Here is a 25,148-nt window from a genome sequence, read left to right on the forward strand (position 1 = left end):
GGGGACATTGCAGCATTGGGGGGAAGCACTGCTGGGGACATTGCAGTGGGGGGAGCACTTCTTGGGACATTGCATTGGGGGCAGCACTGCTGCGGACATTACATTGGGAGAAGCATTGCTGGGGACATTACATTGGATGGAGCAATGCTGGGGACATTCCAATGGGGGAAGCACTGCTGGGGACATTCCAATGGGGGGAGCACTGCTGGGGACATTGCAATGAGGGATGCACTGCTGAGGGTTGGGAGGAGCATTTGGGAGGAGCAATGCAGGGGACGTTGCAGTGGGGGGAGCTCTCTGGGGACATTGCATTGGGGGCAGCACTGCTGCGGACATTACATTGGGAGGAGCATTGCTGGGGACATTACATCGGATGGAGCAATGCTGGGGACATTACATTGGATGTAGCAATGCTGAGTGCATTCCAATGGGGGGAGCACTGCTGGGGACATTGCAATGGGGGTTGCACTGATGAATGCATTGCATTGGTAGGAGCAATGCAGGGGACATTGCAAAGGGGGGAGCACTGCTGGGGACATTGCAATGGGGGGAGCACTGCTGGGGACATTACATTGGGGGGAGCACTGCTGGGGACATTCCAATGGGGGAGCACTGCTGGGGACATTGCATTGGGGGCAGCACTGCTGGGGACATTCCAATGGGGGGAGCACTGCTGGGGATATTGCATTGGGGGGAGCACTGCTGGGGATATTGCAATGGGGGGAGCACTGCTGGGGACATTGCAATGGGGGGAGCACTGCTGGGGATATTGCATTGGGGGGAGCACTGCTGGGGATATTGCAATGGGGGGAGCACTGCTGGGGACATTGCAATGGGGGGAGCACTGCTGGGGACATTACATTGGGAGGAGCACTGCTGGGGACATTGCAATGGGGGGAGCACTGCTGGGGACATTGCATTGGGGGGAGCACTGCTCAGGACATTGCATTGGGGGGAGCACTGCTGGGGATATTGCATTGGGGACAGCACTGCTGGGGACATTGCAAAGGGGGGAGCACTGCAGGGGACATTGCAATGGGGGGAGCACTGCTGGAGACGTTGCGTTTGGGGGAACACTGCTGGGGACATTGCATTGGGGGCATTACATGTGGGGGGAGCACTGATCAGGACATTACATGTGGAGGAGCACTGCTGGGGACAATGCAATGGGGGATGCACTGCTGAGGGCATTGCATTGGGAGGAGCAATGCAGGGGACATTGCAATGGGGGTGCACTGCTGGGAACCTTGCATTGGGGGGAGCACTGCTGGGGACATTGCAATGGGGGAGCACTGCTGGGGACATTACATTGTGGGGCGCACTGCTGGGGACATTGCAATGGGGGGAGCACTGCTGGGGACATTGCAATAGGGGGAGCACTGCTCAGGACATTACATTGGGGGAGCACTGCTGGGAACATTGCATTGTGGGGAGCACTGCTGGGGACATTGCAATGGGGGGAGCACTGCTCAGGACATTACATGCGGAGGAGCACTGCTGGGGACAATGCAATGGGGGGAGCACTGCTGGGGACATTGCACTGCGGACAGCACTGCTGGGGACATTGCAATGGGGGGAGCACTGCTGGGGACATTGCAATGGGGGGAGCCCTGCTGGGGACAGTGCATTGGGGGAAGCACTACTGGGGACATTACATTGGGGGGAGCACTGCTGGGGACATTGCAATAGGGGGAGCACTGCTGGAGACGTTGCATTTGGGGGAGCAGTGCTGGGGACATTGCATTGGGGGCATTACATGTGGGGGGAGCACTGCTCTAGACATTACATGTGGAGGAGCACTGTTGGGGACAATGCAATGAGGGGAGCATTGCTGGGGACAATGCAATGGGGGGAGCACTGCTGGGGACAATGCAAAGGGGGGAGCACTGCAGGAGACGTTGCATTTGAGGGAGCACTGCTGGGGAAATTGCAATGGGTGGAGCACTGTTGGGGACATAAAGCCTTGCACTATACTTTATCCCTGCTGCATCGTGCAATAAGTTGGTAGCTAGAATCGTACGTTTCCCTATGTGCCAAATAAAACTAAAAATGTAAAACAAAATTAATTATTAACTAGCCCTATGTGAATTTAAAAAAAAAAAGGTTAAAACATTTTTTTAGTAGTGAACAACAACAAAAAAAGCTACGGCTGACAAACCACTACATCTGAAAAAATTCTAATACATTAAAGGCTTGGTCATACCTGGTCTCCACATGAAGGGGACATTCAAAGATGGCCGCCCCTGGGTCAGTATATATCACACTAAGGCCCCTGCACATGACTGTATATGGAGGCTGTATAAATATTTCTGTCCATACGTCTATATACAGTTATAGATGAAGATGCGTCAGCCTTTTACCTCACACATATCTGTATCTCTGTATGTCTCCTCCTGTCAGCAGACTTTGGCTTTATAGTTATAGTGCAGGGAACTATCTCCATTATTTCTAGAGATGGTTTTCACATATTTCTTTTCTCCTGATGAAACTTCTCTTCTCTTTCATCTCTGGACCTTTTTTTTATTATCTTCTCCATCTTTTACCTCAGGATCCTATTATCTCCCTTCTCTCTCATCTCCCTCAGCTCATCTCTACCTCTCACTTCTCTTCTCATTGGCCAGTTATTCCAGAGGGGAGGAGCAATGAGCCTGACCTAACAAGATTGGCAGCTCTCCTAGCTGAGCTTGGTTGTCATGTGCTCCAATACAATCTATGACACATTATACCAAGGCCAACAAAATCCACAAGCAGGAGCCCAGAGGTGATATACACATATGAGGGGACACTCCAGCCCCTCACACAGTAATGGTGGATATCTGTCCTCCCTATCACACAGCTCCAGCACACCAGGGCTCATGAAGACGCTGCAGTACAGAGCAGTAATATGTCATATATCAGCCATGTCTGCAGTAAGTGATCACTGGGCGATGTATCTATATACATCCGCCATATCTACAGCATGTGAGGTAATAATACTCCAATATACATCCGCCATATCTACAGTATGTGAGGTAATAATACTCCAATATACATCATCCATATCTACAGTATGTGAGGTAATAATACTCCAATATACATCAGTCATATCTACAGTGTGTGAGGTAATAATACTCCAATATACATCAGTCATATCTACAGTATGTGAGGTAATAATACCCCAATATACATCAGTCATATCTACAGTATATGAGGTAATAATACTCCTGCCATAACTACAGTGTGTGAGGTAATAATACCCCTGCCATAACTACAGTATGTGAGGTAATAATACTCCAATATACATCCGCCATATCTACAGTATGTGAGGTAATAATACTCCAATATACATCAGTCATATCTACAGTATGTGAGGTAATAATACTCCAATATACATCAGTCATATCTACAGTATGTGAGGTAATAATACTCCAATATACATCAGTCATATCTACAGTATGTGAGGTAATAATACTCCAATATACATTAGTCATATCTACAGTATGTGAGGTAATAATACTCCAATATACATTAGTCATATCTACAGTATGTGAGGTAGTAATACTCCAATATACATCAGCCATATCTACAGTGTGAGGTAATAGTACTCCAATATACATCAGTCATATATACAGTATGTGAGGTAATAATACTCCAATATACATCAGCCATATCTACAGTGTATAGATATGACTTTGTATTTAGAACTTTCAGTGTACTGACCAAATAAGCTGTGCTCACAACCTAACAAGTCCCTGCATGTCCCATCCACGAACTGAATACCAAAGTAGCTTTACACATCAAAAATAGAAAAAAGTTAACCCTTTAAGGACCTGGCCCTTTTTTTTTTTCTTTTTTTTCACTCCCCACAATCAAAAATCTATCTATATAGTTTTTTTTACACGTAAAGAGCTCTGTAATGGCTTGTTTTCTGCGTAACAAATTGCAATTCATAGTGACGGTATTACTATACCATACTATACTATACTGGTAAGCTGGAAATAAATTCAAAATGCAGTAAAGTTGGTGAAAAAACACATTTGCAGCGTTTTCTTGTGGGCTTGGAATTTACAGCTTTCACTGTGCACCACAAATGACATGTCTACTTTATTCTTTGGGTCAGTACAATCACGGGGATATCAAATTTGTATAGGTTTTATAATGTTTTAATTATAGATTTACAAAAATTAAAAACTCGTGTACAATGTATATTTTTTTTATTTTGCCATCTTTTTTATACTTCGGTGTACAGAGCTGTGGGCGGTATCTTTTTTTTGCGACTTTTGATGAAGTTTTCAATGCTACCATTTTTAGGACTGTGCAACCTTTTGATCACTTTTTATTGATTTTTTAAAATATTTTTCGAAATGGCAAAAAAGTGCAATTTTTTAATAATAATAATTATTTATAAAGCGCCTACAGATTACGCAGCGCTGTACAAACCATGCCAATTTCACTCTAGGCGCTATTTTCCGTTACGGGGTTAAACACAGTGAAAAAACTTTTTTATATTTTGATAGATCGGGGATTTTCGGATGCGGCGATTGTGATTTTTTTGTAGGTTTTTTTATTATAATTTTTTTTTAAAATTTTTACTTTTACTATTTTTCAGACTCCCTAGGGTACTTTAACCCAAGGTAGTCTGATTGATCCTATCATATACTGCCATACTACAGAATGGCAGTATATGGGGATTTATATCCTCATACATTACAATGTGCAATTAGCACATAGTAATGAATGGGTTAAATCCAGACAGCTTTAGGTCTTCAGAAGAGGCTGTCATGGCAACCGGTCGCCGCTCCCCGACGACGTCACGGGTAGCGACGTTCTCCAACAAAATGGCGGCGCCCGCTAGCACCGATCGTGAGTGTTACTGGTAAGTCTTTTCTGCCATATGCAGCAAAGACTTACCGACTATGGAAAGTGCTCAGCCCATGAGCCCTCTGCATGCACCCGCAGCAGACCCGTGACGTGATATTACCCTTTTAAAGGGTTAAAAGGAACAAACACTATAAGAAATGAAATGGCACTTATAGCATAAATAGACATCTAAATTCAGAGTGTAGAAGAACGGGGGGGTCAGGGCTATAACGGCTCTAATATAATAATTCTATAGTGATGGGCCATATTATACTGCAGGGAAAATAATCCCATTTTTAGATTTCTATAGCAGGACAGAGACCCATAACTTGCACAATGAACACTGGAAAATAAAAACCTCCAACAAAGTAAAGTCTTTTCTTCCATTTCTATTAAAAAAAAAGTATTGAAATATAAATAATAATTCCAATAAAACAACAAGTAGAATGAATATAAACTCCATCTCATCCACTAAAATAGGCAGCGACACGGGTATAGAGACCAAATAATATAAAGTTATGTACAATCTGCACATATTTGGTATCTCCATAATCGTAGTGACCTGTAGAAGAAGGTGAAATGTTATTCAATATCACAATACTTAAAATACAACAACAAGGCTCAAACATAGTTTTTTTCTAAATTCTCCCACAGAAAGTGTTAATAAACATTATTCCATAAGCCAAGATGAAACTGAGGCCTAGTTTCCATCCCAGCACATCCTGGAGAGGTGTGAGACCCCCGCCCTGACATTACCCTCACAATAGTAACGTCTCCAGCCATTCAGGTGCTGATGCTGCTCCCCCCGCTCTCAGTGCAGGTGAATGGGGGAAATACACATAAAGACAATGAGAATGTAAATCCCTTTCATTATGAATAGGTCTGACAGTCACACCCAGGAGCGCAGGGGTTGGTGCTTCTGCAGGACTCTCCACCCTCTTACTGTATATAAGATGATGTTTCAGTCCTGAATCCTTCAGATGAGACACAACTTCTGCTGCTCGTGTATTGTGAGTGCGCTGGATGTACAGGAGGCGGCAGGAGGATATTCCTGTCCTGACTGCAGAAAGAAGCATCCGTGACGTCTGTAATCACCTAAAGAAAAGGAATCTTGGGAATATAATGGAGAATTTATCTGCTCAGCCTAAGATGGAGGAGACCAGAGTCTGCTGCACCTACTGCGATTCTCCTGAACCGGCTGTAAGAACATGTCTGCAGTGCGAGGCTTCTTTCTGTGAGAAACACTTACAGAGACACAGTAAGTCCTCAGAACATATTTTGGTTGATCCTGATGTTAACCTGGAGGAAAGAAAATGCTCCACACACAATGAGGTACTGAAATACTATTGTCCTATGGATTCCACCTGTATCTGTGTGTCCTGCTGGGTGGCTGGAGACCACAAGGGACATGAGGTGGAGATACTGGATGTGGCCTCTGAGAAGAAGAAGGAGAAGCTGAGATCTGCTGTTGAGAAAATGAACTTGGATAAAATGGAAGCAGGAAAAAAAATCCAGAATCTCACAGATCATGGGGTAGAAGAAGAAAAGGAATTATCTGGACTCACTGAGAAAGTCACTAATCTGTTTACTGATCTGAGGAAGAAGCTGGATGATTTAGAAAGGAGAGTCCTGGGTGAGATCTCCAGACAGAAGGATCGGGTGTCACTCTCAGTTTCTGACATGATCAGACAGGTGGAGCTACACAAGGATGAGCTGACCAAGAAAATTCATCAATTTGAGGAGTCATGTGATATCACAGATCCATTGACCTTCTTACGAGAAGATTTATTCAAAGTTGATGTCAGTGATCGGAGCTGTGATGTCATTGGAGATGTAAGAGAAGCTCATAGTCTGGATGATGTCGTAGTGTCACAGATATTATACAGAGGACTGCTGTGCTTTGTGGAGGATCTGAATAATCTGAAAAGAACGAGCCAGTTTCCAGTGATGGAGAAATCTGAGGTATTACTGGATATAGACTCGGCTCATGATAACATCATTATATCACGTAGTCTTAGATCTGCTTCTTATACTGCAACGCCACAGAATAGACCTGATGGACCCAAGATGTTCGAGTCGTGTCAGGTGTTCAGCTCCTGCAGCTTCTCCTCTGGGAGACATTACTGGGAGGTGGATGTGAGTCAGGCGGAGAAATGGATCATTGGAGTGGCCGGGGATAGTCTGGAGAGGAAAGTGGTGGGTAACGAGTCATTTATTGGTTTTAATGAGAAATCCTGGGGTTTGGTGGTTATTAATAGCCTTGGTGTGCTTCATAACAATATATTTACAAGTCTGGAATCAGAGTCTCCTGTGAAGGTTGTTGGGATCTATCTGGACTATGAGGCCGGGCGTCTGTCCTTCTATCAGCTGTGTGACCCCATCAGACACTTACACACCTTCACCGCCTCCTTCTCCGAGCCGCTCTATGCCGCCCTCTGTATGTATGACAATTGTATCCTCACAATCTTAAAATAATTTAGCAAAATTGTGGCTGTAATATGTTAAAATGAATATCTGCCTTCTAAGATCTTCTCATTTCTATTTCTGTGCTGATTCATTACTGAATATATATTCATTGACATTTTTTTTGGTGCCAAAGCTTCAGATTTCCTCCATAGATGTAGAAATAAGTGATAGATATTACTGTTCTTCTCACTTGTACTTTATTAATTTGCTGTTGATGTCTTATGTGATTACTGTTGCATTGTGATCAGAAATCGTTATCTTCTACTAACGAGGAATAGATAAAAATGTCTATTGTTTGTCTGTTTAGATTTATATCCTTTCTATGGTCCCATAATAATGGTTTTAACAAGATGAAATAAACAGTTAAATAATAAAAAAGTTTTAAAGCACAATTTATTTTTTCCATGTGTCTGACTGATGGATTCACTTTCTTAGAATTATGTGTCTCTATGGTAACAGACAACAAACAAAAAAAATCTTTTTCCTACTTCATATTCTACTATCTGTCCCTCCTTGTAGAAGAAGGTCAATGGAGGGATGACGGCTAAATCAGAACACCCAAGGTTTATTTATTGTCAGTTACCATGGATACACATAGGTCTACCTGTGAGCTGCATGCACAGAAAGATAGGGAAAAGGTCATCAAACCCAGGGAAGTGTTTCATAATTTCTCATGGGATATGTACTGGGATAATAACAGGGATTTTGTTGAGAATGCAGTCATGGACAGTGTAGACCCCTCGGCTCTCTGCAGAGTGTTTTTCCACCATTACTCCCTTCTGCTCTGAGCGATGGCTGTGGCCAATAAGGAGACTTTTACAGCAGTCACTCAGAGCAGGGAGGGGGGTTTGTGTGGGAAGTCACTGACAAGAGCTGAGGGCACCTCATGAAGGATCACCAGTAGGGTGGCAGCTGCCTAATACTTCTTTCTCATAGAGCTGCTGGTAATATAAACAATGAAAAATGTCCCCGTAACCTACCTGGTGCTTGATCTGTGGTTTCACTGCTTACAGATTCCCTTTATAATCATATAACCGGCTCATGTGTTATGGTAAAAAACAAAAGCCGCTGATAAATCAGCTCTTGCTCCTAGTTGTGCCTACACGATAATAAGCAAGGAAGTAAGAAAGGAGGCTTAGGTTTGCTGCATCTAATTAGTTATTATAATGCGGCCATATTGGATCAAGTACGTCAGTGCGTGATGTTAAATGTTAAAAAACACTGGATACAGATAGAGAACGATGCATCGCCACAGCCCCCAGTAGTTTATAGCCAGCCAGCCCTCAGTAGTATAAAGCCATCCAGCCCCCAGTAGTATATAGCCAGCCAGCCCCCAGTAGTATATACCGGCCAGCCCCCAGTAGTATAGCCAGCCAGCCCCCAGTAGTATATAGCCGGCCCTTTTAAGTATTCAACCAGCCAGCCCCCTTAAGTATACAGGCATCCAACCCCCTTAAATATACAGCCAGCCAGCCCCCTTTACTCTACAGCCAGCCAGCCCCATGTAGTATATAGCCAGTAAGCACCCTTTAGTATATAGCCAGCCCGCATAAAAAAATAAACAAACATACTCACCTTCCGTCCGCTATGCTTGTCGCAGCTTCCCTATGCTCGTTGCGGGTTCTCTTTTTTCTTCTTTCCACTGTAACAGCCGGCAGAGATGCATCCATGTGATCTGCTGGCCGGCGCACACTATGACGCCACCAGCGGCTGCATCATAGTATGCGCCGACCGGCAGATCACATGGCTGCGGCTCTCTTGGCTGTTACAGCGGAGAGAAGACAGATGAGGACCTGCGACGACCATCGGGGACACCGGAAGGTGAGTATGTAAGTTTATTTTTTTATTGACTCGTATATAAGCCGTGGTAAGTTTTTTCAGCACATTTTAGGTGCTAAAAAACTTGGCTTATACTAGAGTATATACCGTTTATCCTTTTTGATGATCACACCTGTGTAGCTAGAAAACTACAGATAGATATGTTCTTGGTTTATGACATTTCACTAAATGACCGGATATGAGGAGCATGTGGCCCGAGTTGATCGCTCCGTCATTGTTGAAGAAGGATTGTGTCCTCCCCCCATGTCACCTAATCAGAGCCCTCTCGACAAAAACATTAACCAATAAAATTAAAGAAACAAGTTACCTAAAAAGAACTCGGAGCCATAGGATGACATTTCTCGGTGTTCTGGTGTAGATATGAACCAGCAGAACCTGGTATAGAAATGACCGCCAGCGCACATAGGGGGTCATTTACTAAGGGCCCGTATCACGTTTTTCCGCTAGGTTACCCGAATTTTACCATTTTGCGCAGTTTTTCCCTGAATTACCCCGGGTTTTTGGCACACGGATTGTGGCGCAACGGCGCCGGAATGCACGCGTCGGAAATCGGGGGCGTGGAAAAACTGATTCAGAAAAACTGCCGTATTTTTTTAAAAAAATGTGTCGCATGACATGCACTTACCTGCACCCAGGATAGCTTGGTGAACTCCAGTGAACTCCAATGGACTTCATCGCAGCAGTGACACCTAGTGGATACCTTAGTGAATCGCCGGAAGACCCGAATCCTCCTCAGAGAACGCGCCGCTGGATCGCGAATGGACCGGGTAAGTAAATCTGCCCCAGAGTATCCAGATATTTCAGGAATCTGGAGCCTATAGAATACATCTCACCCTTTGGGAGGGTCAGGGGAACACCATGTATTGGTGCATCAGGCACTAGCACGCAATAAATCCACCACATAATGGGGCAGATTTACTTACCCGGCCCATTCGCGATCCAGCGGCGCGTTCTCTGCACAGGATTTGGGTCCGGACGGGATTTATGAAGGTATTTCCTCCGCCGTCCACCAGGTGGCGCTGCTGCGCTGAAAATAATCTGAACGCGCCGGAATGCACCGAGCTGGACCAGGTGAAGGTAAGCGCTTCCCAAGCGACACTTTTTCGGTTTTTAAATGCGGCGGTTTTTCCGAATACGTCGGGTCTTCGTTTAGCCACGCCCCCCGATTTTCGCATGCCGGCGCCGATGCGCCACAATCCGATCGCGTGCGCCAAAATCCCGGGGCAATTCAGGTACAATCGGCGCATATCGGAAATATTCGGGTAACACGTCGGGAAAACGCGAATCGGGCCCTTAGTAAATGACCCCCATTGTCTGAGACCGATCATATGAAGATATATCCTTTCATAAATCACTTGTAGAAAAAACACGAATATGCAGCACTCTGGAAAATAAAAAGATTTATTCACCCGTGGTACAGAGTAGGGTAGCAGTAGTTTTCCTTTCTTATATCATATGGATGACGTCTTTGGTGCCGTGTCCCTATCAAACTGTTTTAATATTCATGGCGCCTAGAGTTTGTCCTTTTATTAACAACTGTGACTGCGGTTTAGACCTGTGTCCACACTACTGGTTATCACCTGTCGGCTACGACTATCACACGCTGGCACCCACCATCAGGACGCCAGCGTTCTCTTTGTTTATTATTTTTGTGTCCTGAATGAATGTAGGATATAAGTTTTGATTCTAAGCAATCTTATCCTCTGCGGTTCTCCTGACGAGCCCCACCATCAGGGGTGAAACGCGTAGAGGTGGAGAGATGAGAAGTTAGGGCATAAGTGATTGTAGCACAGAAGGACTGTTCCATGAGCAGGGAACAATCCCCGTAATTGCCTTACTGGGTACAAATTGAATACTAGGCAACGAGGATATCTTTAATACGCTACATACCTACCTGCTTAATGGCCATTGAGAAAACTTGCATCTGCTAACTATCTATGCAGGGTGCACTCTCTGAGCCGTAACAGTCCTCTTTTATTACCAGAGGTAACAGTGTGTCACTCTGTCATCATCTTCATCCTAATACACACTGATGCACACATTGGAGAGTTTTTTAACATATGTTTATTAAAAGTTATATTTTAACTTTCCCCAATTATACCCGTGACTCCTACTGGTTATCACCTATAAGAAATTCCTGCCAAACACTGAGACATATACTGTAGGTGTTATAATCCGCGGAGACAATTAGACCTTAAATAATAATTAGTTTAATTCTATCGAGATGGTCACAATGGGCAAAACGTGACTAACATGGCATGAGCTCCTCTATGAGAGACGACCCGACTCCTCTTCTCCCCTACTTTGAGGAAGCTTCATGTGGTGTCATCTGTAACATCTGTCTAATATCAGACACTACATTATACAGAACCCGGTGTGAATGTCTCCTGTGGTCACTTTGCCTAAATCTCCAACTTCTGGAAGATCTTGACCTCTCTCTTCCTTCTACATTGGGTCCATTGTCCTGTGGATTTGGGTCATAAATCGTTGTTTTGCTTCCATATAATTCATAAAACCCTGTGTAGATGGTGTCTCTCGGGACTGGGTCTCTATAGGTGGAATGTTTTTACTGGATGACTTTATACTTGCACTAAGATCAAATAGATGATAGAATATTAACCTGAGATGTAAGGAGCCTGAATATGTATAATCTCTGGCTGTTATGTACTTGTAAAGCCAGAAAGTTTTTATTGTAGTGAAAACATCCGAGTTTCCAGGGAGATCCATGGATTTCCAATTCTTTCCTATACTCTCACTAGCGGCAATTGATATATAAGTGATCTTGTACGGCAGGAGAATGTCAATAATCCCATAAATAGAACAGGACAAAGGGAGATCAATAACTTGTAGCTGAACACTATAAAAGAAAACCTCCAACAAAATAAAATCTTTCCTTCCATCTCTAATAAAAATCATATTAAAATATAATCAATTATTCCAATAAAACCATTAGTATAAATAAAACTTCACCTCATCCACTAAAAACAGGCAACAATATGGGCAGATAGACCAAATAATAAAAGAAAAAACTTCTGGTTCTTTAAAAGTAGCAACACAAATACACTGGTTTATTAAGAAAATTATTTTATTGTCCAAATGTCATAAAACCATAAAAACCTGCACATATTTGGTATCTCCATAATCGTAGTGACCTGTAGAAGAAGGTAAAATGTTATTCAATGATGGAATATGAGACATAAAAACCAGAACTAAATTGCAAATTATTTGAAAATTCTCACACAGAAAGGTTAAATAATAATTATTCATTCCAGTAAAAGTGAAACTGAGGCCTAGTTCCCATCCCAGCACATCCTGGAGAGGTGTGAGACCCCCGCCCTGACATTACCCTCACAATAGTAACGTCTCCAGTCATTCAGGTGCTGATGCTGCTCCCCCGGCTCTCAGTGCAGGTGAATGGGGGAAATACACATAAAGACAATGAGAATGTAAATCCCTTTCATTATGAATAGGTCTGACAGTCACACCCAGGACTGCAGGGGTTGATGCCTCTGCAGGACACTCCACCCTCTTACTGTATATAAGATGATGTTTCAGTCCTGAATCCTTCAGATGAGACACAACTTCTGCTGCTCGTGTATTGTGAGTATGCTGGATGTACAGGAGGCGGCTGGAGGATATTCCTGTCCTGACTGCAGAAAGAAGCATCCGTGACGTCCGATCTTGGAGAAGCAAAGGAATCTTGGGAATATAATGGAGAATTTATCTACTCAGCCTAAGATGGAGGAGACCAGAGTCTGCTGCACCTACTGCGATTCTCCTGAACCGGCTGTGAGAACATGTCTGCAGTGCGAGACTTCTTTCTGTGAGAAACACTTACAGAGACACAGTAAGTCCTCAGAACATATTTTAGCTGATCCCGATGTCAACCTGGAGAATAGAAAATGCTCCACACACAATGAGGTACTGAAATACTATTGTCCTATGGATGCCACCTGTATCTGTGTGTCCTGCTGGGTGGCTGGAGATCACAAGGGACATGAGGTGGAGGTATTGGATGTGGCCTCTGAGAAGAAGAAGGAGAAGCTGAGATCTGCTGTTGAGAAAATGAACTCCAAAAAAATGGAAGCAGGAAGAAGAATCCAGAATCTCACAGATCATGGGGTAGAAGAAGAAAATAAATTATCTGGACTCACTGAGAAAGTCACTAATCTGTTTACTGATCTGAGGAAGAAGCTGGATGATCTAGAAAGCAGAGTCCTGGGTGAGATCTCCAGACAGAAGGATCAGGTGTCAACCTCAGTCTCTAACATGATCAGACAGATGGAGCTACACAAGGATGAGCTGACCAAGAAAATTCATCAATTTGAGGAGTCATGTGATATCACAGATCCATTGGCCTTCTTACAAGATGATTTAACCAGAGGTGACATCAGTGATCGGAGCTGTGAGGTCATCGGTGCTAAAAGAAAAGCTCAGAGTCTGGATGATGTCATAGTGTCACAGATATTATACAGAGGACTGCTGCGCTTTGCTGATGATCTGAATAATATGAGAAGAAAACAACAGTTCCCAGCGATGAAAAAATCTGAGGTATTACTGGATAAAGATTCGGCTTCTGAAAAGATTTTTATTTCAAAGGATCTTAGATATGCTTCTTATACTTCTACATTACAGAACAGACCCGATGGACCCAAGAGGTTCAAGTCCTGTCAGGTGTTCAGCTCCTGCAGCTTCTCCTCTGGGAGACATTACTGGGAGGTGGATGTGAGTCAGGCGGAGCAATGGATCATTGGAGTGGCCGGGGAAAGTTTGGAGAGGAAGGTGGATGGTAATGGATCTTATATTGGTTATAATGAGAAATCCTGGGTGTTAAATGTATATAGTACACTTGGTGTGCGTCATAACAATATATTCTGGGATCAGAATCTTAAAATAATGAACATCCACAAGCGGCTGTAAATAGTTAAGGTGATTTTTTGGTCTTAGATACTTTCACTTTTGGACAAAAATAATGTAATGATTTATTACTAAATGTATTTTTATCACCGTTTCTTCTCATGCTGTCCACTCAGGAGGCTGTGACAGCTGTCACTCAGAGCAGATGGGAGGGGTTTGTGTTGTAGGTCACAGTCAAGATCTGAGGGCACTTTATAAAGAATCACCATTTGGGCGGCTGTAAAAAGCTTCAGATGATGAAACAATAGACAAATTACCCCATAAAATTGTGGTTTACAAGAAAATTATCTGAACAAATGATAATATGGCTTCTGTTGTAAAATATGATGAGGTTTTCTTGATTTTTTGTAACCATAAATTTTTTACATGTGGACATAAGATTCCAGATATAGTATTGGTGTATTAGGATTGTGTGTCTGATTATACTGATCAAATCTATTTTTGTAAAATGTAATTTCTTAATTCTTCTTTAGTTCTAATAAAATATTTCTATGAAATTCTTTTTTTGTCACTTTGCAAAATCGTTATAAATTTCTATACTTAGTGACCGGATATAGACAATCCATGTCACAAACCACTTTGGTAAGATGGAAAGATGATCAATTATTATTAATAATTCCAATATAACAACTAGTAGTAGAAATTAATACTTTATCTCCATTTAAAAATCCCTGGCCCACATACTGGATCTCTATAGTTGCTCCATTTGTAAAGGACTATAAATGTTATACAGGCGGTCCCCTACTTAAGGACACCCGACTTACAGACAACCCTTAGTTACAGACAGACCCCTCTGACCTCTGGTGAAGCTTTCTGAATGCGTTACTTAAGTCCCAGGCTGCAATGATCAGCTGTAAGGTGTCTGTAATGAGGCTTTATTGACAATCCTTGGTCCCAATACAGCAAAAAATGTTCAAAAATTTTTTTTTGTCTGGATCTACAGTTGGATTTGCATACAAATTCAACTTAAGAACAAACCTCCGGACCCTACCTTGTACGTAACCCGGGGACTGCCTGTATATCAAAACCACAAAAGAACAATGTTTGTATTATTTGTGTTCTTTTTGTGTTAATTTTATGATTTAAGGAAAACCTCAATTAAAACTATACAGTGAAAAAGTTTTTTTCATTTTTTGTAACATTATCTTCAAATAAAATTACGAAGAGTGGGAATTCCGCTCCCCCCGATTACGTGGCCATTAACACCCGTGCAGATCACAAGCAACGATCACTCTGGCTTGAGATTACTGAGGCACATAGGAAAACGCACGATTACAGCTTCCAAATGATTGCACGATGCAAAAGTAAAATGCAAGGCTTTATTCCATCACATAAATAAAAAAGACTCAGTGCCAGGGGATGCAGCAAGCAAGTAGTCTACCTGGCATCGTGCAATCATTTGGAAGCTGGAATCAGGCGTTTCCTTATGTGCCAAATAAAACTAAAAATGTAAAACAAAAATAATAATTATTAACTAGCCCTATGTGAATTCAAAAATTCTAATACATTACAGGCCTGGTCATACCTGGTCTCCACATGAAGGGGATATACAAAGATGGCCGCCCCTGGGTCAGTATATATCACACTAAGGCTACATTCACACTGCTGTATGGGGGGACGTATATACGGCTGACATATATATATATATATATATATATATATATATATACGCCATGTATACGTTCCCCCCCACGGCAACGGGACAGTGCACCAATATGCGCCATATTATCACTATGGTGAGGGGCGGGGGAGAGCAGCGCTCGCCCTCCTCCTCTCCCCAGCACCGATGTGTGCCAGCCGTATTACGGTACGGCGGGCACACGTTAGTGTGAATATAGCCTTAGGCCGCTTGCACATGATTGTATATGGAGGCCGTATAAATATCAAATAACACTTCTATATACAGTTATAGATTAAGATGCATCAGCCTTTTACCTCACACATATCTGTATCTCTGTATCTCTCCTCCTGTCAGCAGACTTTGGCTTTATAGTTATAGTGCAGGGAACTATCTCCATTATTTCTACAGAGATTTTTGTCACATATTTCTTTTCTCCTGATGAAACTTCTCTTCTCTTTCATCTCCGGACCTTTTTCTTATTATCTTCTCTATCTTTTACCTCAGGATCCTATTATCTCCCTTCTCTCTCATCTCCCTCAGCTCATCTCTACCTCTCACTTCTCTTCTCATTGGCCAGTTATTCCAGAGGGGAGGAGCAATGAGCATGACCTAACAAGATTGGCAGCTCTCCTAGCTAAGCTTGGTTGTCATGTGCTCCAACACAATCTATGACACATTATACCAAGGCCAACAAAATCGACAAGCAGGAGCCCAGAGGTGATATACACATATGAGGGGACACTCCAGCCCCTCACACAATAATGGTGGTTATCTGTCCTCCCTATCACACAGCTCCAGCACACCAGGGCTCATGAAGACGCTGCAGTACAGAGCAGTAATATGTCATATATCAGCCATGTCTGCAGTAAGTGATCACAGGGCGATGTATCTACAGCGTGAGAGGTAAATGGAGCAGATTCATGAGGAGACACAGTGACTACAGGAATTCATGAGGTAACACTCCTGCCATATCTACAGTATGTGAGGTAATAATACCCCAATATACATAAGTCATATCTACAGTGTGTGAGGTAATAATACTCCAATATACATCAGCCATATCTATAGTATATGAGGTAATAATACTCCAATATACATCACTCATATCTACAGTATGTGAGGTAATAGTACTCCAATATACATCAGTCATATCTACAGCATGTGAGGTAATAGTACTCCAATATACATCAGTCATATCTACAGTGTGTGAGGTAATAATACTCCAATATACATCAGTCATATCTACAGTGTGTGAGGTAATAATACTCCAATATACATCAGCCATATCTACAGTGTGAGGTAATAATACTCCAATATACATCAGCCATAACTACAGTATGTGAGGTAATAATACTCCTATATACATCAGTCATATCTACAGTATGTGAGGTAATAATACTCCTATATACATCAGTCATATCTACAGTATGTGAGGTAATAATACTCCAATATACATCAGTCATATCTACAGTATGTGAGGTAATAATACTCCAATATACATCAGCCATATCTACAGTATGTGAGGTAATAATTCTCCAATATTCATCAGCCATATCTACAGTATGTGAGGTAATAGTACTCCTATATACATCAGTCATATCTACAGAATGTGAGGTAATAATACTCTAATATACTCCTGCCATAACTACAGTGTGTGAGGTAATAATACTCCAATATACATCAGTCTTATCTACAGTATGTGAGGTAATAATACTCCAATATACATCATTTATATCTACAGAGCGTGAGGTAATAATACTCCAATATATACATCAGTCATATCTACAGTATGTGAGGTAATAATACTCCTATATACATCAGTCATATCTACAGTGTGTGAGGTAATAATACTCCAATATACTTTAGTCATATCCACAGTGTGTAGATATGATTTTGTTTTTACAACTTTCCGTGTATTGACCAAGTAAGCTGTGCTCACCACCTGCAAGTCCTACTCACGTAATGAATATCAAACTAGCTTTACACATCAAAAATAGAAAAAAGTTTAACCCTTTATGGACCAGGCCCTTTTTTGTTTTTTTCATTTTTATTTTTCACTCCCCATAATCAAAAATCTATAACTTTTTTTTACACGTAAAGAGCTGTGTGATGGTTTCTTTTCTGTGTAACAAATTGCACTTCATAGTGACGGTATTTATTATTCTATGCCATGTACTGGGAAGGGGGAAAAAAATTCAAAATTCAGTGAAATTTGTTAAAAAACGCATTTGCTGCGTTTTCTTGTGGGGTTGGAATTTACAGCATTCACTGTGCGTCATAAATGACTTGTCTACTTTATTCTTTGGGTCAGTGCTATCACAGGGATATTAAAATTCTATAGGTTTTATAATGTTTTCATACTTTTACAAAACTTAAAAACTCGTGTAGAATTTTTTTTTTATTTTGCTATCTTCTGGTGCTAATAACTTTTATATACTTTGGTGTACGGAGCTGTGGGTGGTATCTTTCTTTGCGTCTTTTGATGAAGTTTTCAATGCTACCATTTTTAAGACTGAGCAACCTTTTGATCACTTTTTATAGATTTTTTTATATTTTTCAAAAAAGTGCCATTTTTGACTTTGGGCGCTATTTTCCTTTACGGGGTTAAACACAGTGGAAAAAACCTTATTATATTTTGATAGATCGGGCATTTTCGGATGCGGCAATATCTAATGTGTTTGTGATTTTTACTTTTTTTTTACTATTTATATCAGTTCTAGAGAAAGGGGAGTGATTTGAATTTTTAATTATAATTTTTTAGTTTTACTTTTACTATTTATCAGACTCCCTAGGGCACTTTAATCCTAGGTAGTCGGATTGATTCTGTCATATACTGCCATACTACAGTATGGCAGTATATGGGGATTTTCATCCTCATACATCACAATGTGCAATTAGCACATAGTAATGAATGGGTTAAATCCAGAAAGTCTCGGGTCTTCGAAAGACCCGAGGCTGTCATGGCAACCGGTCGCTGCTCCCTGATGACATCACGATGCTAGCCCGTGAGCCCTGCCCATGCACCCGAAGCCGACCGGCGACATAATGGTCGTGAAAGGGTTAAAAGGAACAACCACAAGAAGAAAAGAAATGGCACTTATAGCATTAATAGACATCTAAAGTCAGAGTGAAGAAGAACTGAGGGGATCAGGGCTATAACGGCTCTAATATTAATAATCTATAGTGATGGGACATATTATACTGCAGGGAAATGCCATGAATCCCATATTTAGATTTCTATAGCAGGACAGAGACCCATAACTTGCACAATGAACACTGGAAAATAAAAACCTTCAACAAAGTAAAATCTTTTCTTCCATCTCTAGTAAAAAAAAGTATTGAAATATAATAAATAATTCCAATAAAACAACAAGTAGAATGAATATAAACTCCATCTCATCCACTAAAATAGGCAGCGACACGGGTATAGAGACCAAATAACATAAAGTTATGTACAATCTGCACATATTTGGTATCTCCATAATCGTAGTGACCTGCAGAAGAAGGAAAAGGTTATTCAATATCACAATACTTAAAATACAACAACAAGGCTGAAACATAGTTTTTTTTTTCTCAATTCTCCCACAGAAAGTGTTAATAAACATTATTCCATAAGCCAAGATGAAACTGAGGCCTAGTTTCCATCCCAGCACATCCTGGAGAGGTGTGAGACCCCCGCCCTGACATTACCCTCACAATAGTAACGTCTCCAGTCATTCAGGTGCTGATGCTGCTCCCCCGGCTCTCAGTGCAGGTGAATGGGGGAAATACACATAAAGACAATGAGAATGTAAATCCCTTTCATTATGAATAGGTCTGACAGTCACACCCAGGACTGCAGGGGTTGATGCCTCTGCAGGACACTCCACCCTCTTACTCAGGGCCGGATCATAGGCGGGGCTCCCGGGGCTCGAGCCCCGGTGCCCCCACCATCTTGACCCCCCTAGGGGCCCCCACCAGATCGCGCCTCCCGCGCCCCCCCTCATAAGCCGCTGCGCCGCACGTCGCCCCCAGGCAGAGGAGAGCGCCTCTACGCCCATCTGCCTGCACAACCGAGCCGCCTCCCAGCGCATCCACCCCCCTACATGGACTCCCCGCCCACCCATTCTGCTACATGGTGAGCCGCCCGCACTTCGGCACAGGCGACTCCGCCTCCGCGCCCGCCAACCCCCGCCTCCGGCAAAGGTGACCCCTTCCCGGCCCACCTATCCCGCCGCCATGCATGGCAGAGCCGGCCCGCCCAAACAAGCAACAACACGGCCGACCCTGCAAACCCCGCCCCCCGCTCGACATCACCCCCGCTCCCCGCCCCCCGCTCGACATCACCCCCGCCCCCGCCTACCTGCTCCCCGCTCAAACCACCACCCGCCCCCCGCTCGGACCGCAACTACCGCCCCCCCCCCCCCCACTCGGACCGCCCCACCCACCTTCCTGGCCGAACAAACGACTGACCGACTCCCCAAACCCCCCCCCCCCCCCGCGAACAAGCACCGGCAAGACCCCCCACCCGCCCGAACAGGCATCCGGTCACCCTAAAAGGTAAGTATATAGATATGTATTTTTCTGTGTGTATATATGTATATACGGTGTATATAGGTATATAGGTATATACTGCGTGTATATGTATATATACTGCGTGTATATGTATATATATACTGCGTGTATATGTATACATATACTGCGTGTATATGTATATATATACTGCGTGTATATGTATATATATATACTGCGTGTAGATGTATATATATACTGCGTGTAGATGTATATATATACTGCGTGTATATGTGTATATACTGCGTGTATATGTGTATATACTGCGTGTGTATGTGTATATACTGCATGTGTATATACTGTGTATAGATGTATATACTGTGTATAGATGTATATACTGTGTATAGATGCATCTACTGTGTATATATGTATATAATGTGTATATATGCATCTACTGTGTATATCTGCATATATGCATCGACTGTGTATATATGCATCGACTGTGTATATATGCATTGACTGTGTATATGTGTATATATGCATCGACTGTGTATATATGCATCGACTGTGTATATGTGTATATATGCATTGACTGTGTAAATATGCATCGACTGTGTATATATGCATCGACTGTGTATATGTGTATATATGCATCGACTGTGTATATATGCATCGACTGTGTATATGTGTATATATGCATCGACTGTGTATATATGCATCGACTGTGTATATGTGTATATCTGCATCGACTGTGTATATATGCATCGACTGTGTATATGGGTATATCTGCATCGACTGTGTATATGGGTATATATGCATCGACTGTGTATATGGGTATATATGCATCTACAGTGTATATGGGTATATATGCATCTACAGTGTATATGGGTATATATGCATCTACAGTGTATATGGGTATATATGCATCTACAGTGTATATGGGTATATATGCATCTACAGTGTATATGGGTATATATGCATCTACAGTGTATATGGGTATATATGCATCTACAGTGTATATGGGTATATATGCATCTACAGTGTATATGGGTATATATGCATCTACAGTGTATATGGGTATATATGCATCTACAGTGTATATGGGTATATATGCATCTACAGTGTATATGGGTATATATGCATCTACAGTGTATATGGGTATATATGCATCTACAGTGTATCTACTGTGTATAGATGTATATACTGTGTATATATGCATCTACTGTGTATCTACTGTGTATAGATGTATATACTGTGTATATATGCATCTACTGTGTATCTACTGTGTATAGATGTATATACTGTGTATAGATGCATATACTGTATTTATGCACGCATATATTTATATAAGCATATATGTGTGTACATTTATATATATGTGAATGATGTGGTTTTTGTATTTGGTATGTATGTATTTGCTGTATGTGTGTATATACTTTGAGTTTGTATATACTCTGTGTATTGGTGTTTAAATGTATATGAGAGCATAAATGTGTGTGTATAAGTGTATACTTGTATGTATATATGGGTGCAAGTATACAAGTGTACAACTTTATGTGTGTGTATATAAGTATATAAATGTGTGTAATTGTATAAGGGTACATTCACAAGAACATATGGGGGATGTATGTCTGGCCGCAAATTTGCTACCGGATATACTTCCCTCGAAGGCGTCTATAGCCCCTGGGCTCGGTACCACGAGTACTCACTGTTTCTCTGCTCTATCTATGGCCGTAAGAACGACCATGCAGCTCTATTCTCTATGGAGAGGGGAGTGGTGAGCCTCGATCACCTCTCCTCTTCTCCAGCACGCCAGATGTGTGCCTGCCAGGCTATAGTCTGGCCACCACACGTTTATGCGAATGCAACCGACATATGTTTATCTGCTATGGGGCCCAATCTCTCCTAGTTACACCACTCCATGGGACTGCATGGCTGTGCTGGCTGAGGTGTATGTTACATGGGACTGCATGGCTAGTGTGGCTGAGGTGTATGTTACATGGGACTGCATGGGTAGTGTGGCTGAGGTGTATGTTACATGGGACTAGTATCTGGTAGGGGTGAAGGATGTAAAGATGTGTTACTGGGTATGAGGCGGCTGTATGTAGCTGTGTTACTGGGGGCGAGGCGGCTGTATGTAGCTGTGTTACTGGGGGCGAAGCGGCTGTATGTAGCTGTGTTACTGGGGATGAGGCGGCTGTATGTAGCTGTGTTACTGGGGATGAGGCGGCTGTATGTAGCTGTGTTACTGGGGATGAGGCGGCTGTATGTAGCTGTGTTACTGGGGGCGAGGCGGCTGTATGTAGCTGTGTTACTGGGGATGAGGCGTCTGTATGTAGCTGTGTTACTGGGGGGCGGGGGGGCTGTATGTAGCTGTGTTACTGGGGGCGAAGCGGCTGTATGTAGCTGTGTTACTGGGGATGAGGCGGCTGTATGTAGCTGTGTTACTGGGGATGAGGCGGCTGTATGTAGCTGTGTTACTGGGGGCGATGCGGCTGTATGTAGCTGTGTTACTGGGGATGAGGCGGCTGTATGTAGCTGTGTTTCTGGGGATGAGGCGGCTGTATGTAGCGGTGTTACTGGGGATGAGGCGTCTGTATGTAGCTGTGTTACTGGGGATGAGGCGGCTGTATGTAGCTGTGTTACTGGGGATGAGGCGGCTGAATGTAGCTGTGTTACTGGGGATGAGGCGGCTGTATGTAGCTGTGTTACTGGGGGCGAGGCGGCTGTATGTAGCTGTGTTACTGGGGATGAGGCGTCTGTATGTAGCTGTGTTACTGGGGGGCGAGGGGGCTGTATGTAGCTGTGTTACTGGGGATGAGGCGGCTGTATGTAGCTGTGTTTCTGGGGATGAGGCAGCTGTATGTAGCTGTGTTACTGGGGATGAGGTGGCTGTATGTAGCTGTGTTACTGGGGGCGAGGCCGCTGTAGGTAGCTGTGTTACTGGGGATGAGGTGGCTGTATGTAGCTGTGTTACTGGGGATGAGTGTCACGGGTGCTCCCGCGATCCCTGTCACGGATCGCGGGCGCATCCGTGCTCCTGCATGTGCCCCCGCTGCTGCCCGGTGTCTCTTACCTCTCCCGGCTCCTGCGCTCCTGCCGTGTTACCTGAGTTCCTCCGTGTTGCTGTGTTCCGTGTGCCTGTGTTCCCGTTCCCACCTGCCTGGACCTCCAGTTGCTGACCCCGGACTTGGACCTGACGTTGCATCTCTGCCGCCTGCCCTGACCCTGTGCCTGGACCTGTCTACGAGATTGTCATCCGCTAAGGTACCTCGACCTCGGCTGCCACCGTGGGCTAGTCACACCTGGGAACGACCTAGTGGTATCCTGCCGCAGCAAGTCCAACCCGCTTTGCGGCGGGCTCTGGTGAATACCAGGTGCCGCTAGGCTCCGGTTCCGGGTGTTGGCTAGTTACATCTCCCGCGGTGGTCCAGAGGATCCACTGATCCTAACAGTAAGATCCGGCCATGGATCCCGCCGAGGCTTCTTCTCCCAGTCAGCCTGATCTCGCCACCATCGTGATCAGCCAGTACCGGCAGATTGCAGCACAGCGGAATCAGCTAGAGCAAGTCACCGCCATGCTACAACAACTACTTGCTACCCAACATCAGCAACAGTCTCCAGAAGCGGCCGCTGCGACCCCTGCTTCCCCGGCTTATCATCCTGCTGCTGAACCCAGGCTACGCCTCTCTTTGCCCGGCAAGTATGATGGAGATCCTAAGATGTGCAGGGGCTTCATCACCCAGTGCTCCTTGCACATAGAACTCATGCCGTCGCAATTTGCCACAGAGCGGTCCAAGGTGGCATTTGTCCTCAGCCTTCTTTCTGGGAAAGCCCTGGCCTGGGCTACTCCGCTTTGGGACAGAGATGACCCGGTTGTGTCTAGCCTCACTGCGTTTCTGTCAGAGTTCCGGTCTGTCTTCGAGGAACCAGCACGAGCCTCCTCTGCAGAGTCTGCATTGTTGAACTTGCGTCAGGGCAACTCATCGGTGGGAGAGTACGCAGTTCAATTCCGCACCCTGGCTTCAGAACTGGCTTGGAACGATGCAGCCCTCATCGCTACATTTAAAAAAGGGCTCTCTTCGCAGGTCAAGGACGCACTGGCAGCTCGGGATCTTCCATCTACTCTGAGTGACCTCATTACCTTGGCCACTCGAATTGATGTCCGGTTTAAGGAGCGAGCTGAGGAACTACGATCTGAGTATCCCCAAGGCCATGTTAGACGCATTCCTCGCCTGGCGCCAGTCTTCCAAAGGCCGCTCCAGGTCCCGCCTGAATCTTCTGTTGAGGAACCCATGCAGGTTGACCGAACCCGGCTCACTCTACAAGAGCGTTCCAGACGACGTCAGGAGAACTTGTGCATGTATTGTGCCAGCCCACAGCACTTCGTCGGGGCTTGCCCTGTACGTCCCCAACGCCCGGGAAACGCCAGCACCTAGGCTTCTCAGGAGAAGCGTCCCTAGGTGTGAATAAAGCTTCTCCACGCTTGATTCTCCCTGTACTCCTCAGCATTGGCACCGGCACTCCGGCCCAGGTTTCTGCTTTCCTGGATTCGGGCTCCACAGCGAACTTTGTAGATGCTGCACTGGTCGCCCTGCATCACTTCCCGGTGGTTTGTCTTGAGAAGCCCTTGTCCATTGCCTCAGTCAGTGGCCAGATTCTCTCCGTGCCTATCTGGTTTCGCACTGAACCCCTGCTCCTTCAAGTTGGTGCATTGCATAAAGAGAGACTCTCCTTTTTTGTGCTGCCACAGTGCACTTCCACTCTCCTGCTGGGTCTCCCCTGGTTGCAGCATCATGCCCCTGTTCTGGACTGGTCTTCTGGAGAGATTCTCCGTTGGGGTCCGGATTGCCCCTCACGCTGCATGACGGTTCCACACCCGCTTCCTGTCAGGACTGCTACCTTGTCTCCCAAGCCCCTGGAGGGACTTCCAGCTCCGTACCGGGACTTTGCAGACGTGTTTTCTAAAAAACAA

At 44.0% G+C, this 25,148-nt stretch overlaps 2 protein-coding genes across 2 annotated transcripts; both read left to right on the forward strand.

The window, feature by feature from the left end:
* The first annotated feature begins 5,819 nt into the window (after positions 1-5,819).
* On the forward strand, positions 5,820-7,380 carry LOC140075749 (nuclear factor 7, brain-like). The gene is given in 2 exon segments (XM_072122027.1): positions 5,820-5,936; positions 5,938-7,380. Coding segments are annotated over 2 exon segments (1,494 nt in total). The 3' UTR covers positions 7,315-7,380.
* A 5,502-nt stretch (positions 7,381-12,882) lies between these two features.
* LOC140075750 (E3 ubiquitin-protein ligase TRIM7-like) lies at positions 12,883-14,064 on the forward strand. Its single transcript, XM_072122028.1, has one exon. The coding sequence runs from the start codon at positions 12,883-12,885 to the stop codon at positions 14,062-14,064; it is 1,182 nt and encodes a 393-aa protein (XP_071978129.1).
* The last annotated feature ends 11,084 nt before the right edge of the window (positions 14,065-25,148 follow it).

Source organism: Engystomops pustulosus, chromosome 8 (genome assembly GCF_040894005.1).
Source record: "Engystomops pustulosus chromosome 8, aEngPut4.maternal, whole genome shotgun sequence".
NCBI classification, from domain to species: domain Eukaryota; kingdom Metazoa; phylum Chordata; class Amphibia; order Anura; family Leptodactylidae; genus Engystomops; species Engystomops pustulosus.

Excerpts from the sequence above, each read along its gene's own strand:
- LOC140075750 (XM_072122028.1), top strand. The coding sequence starts at position 12,883 with ATGGAGGAGACCAGAGTCTGCTGCACCTACTGCGATTCTCCTGAACCG.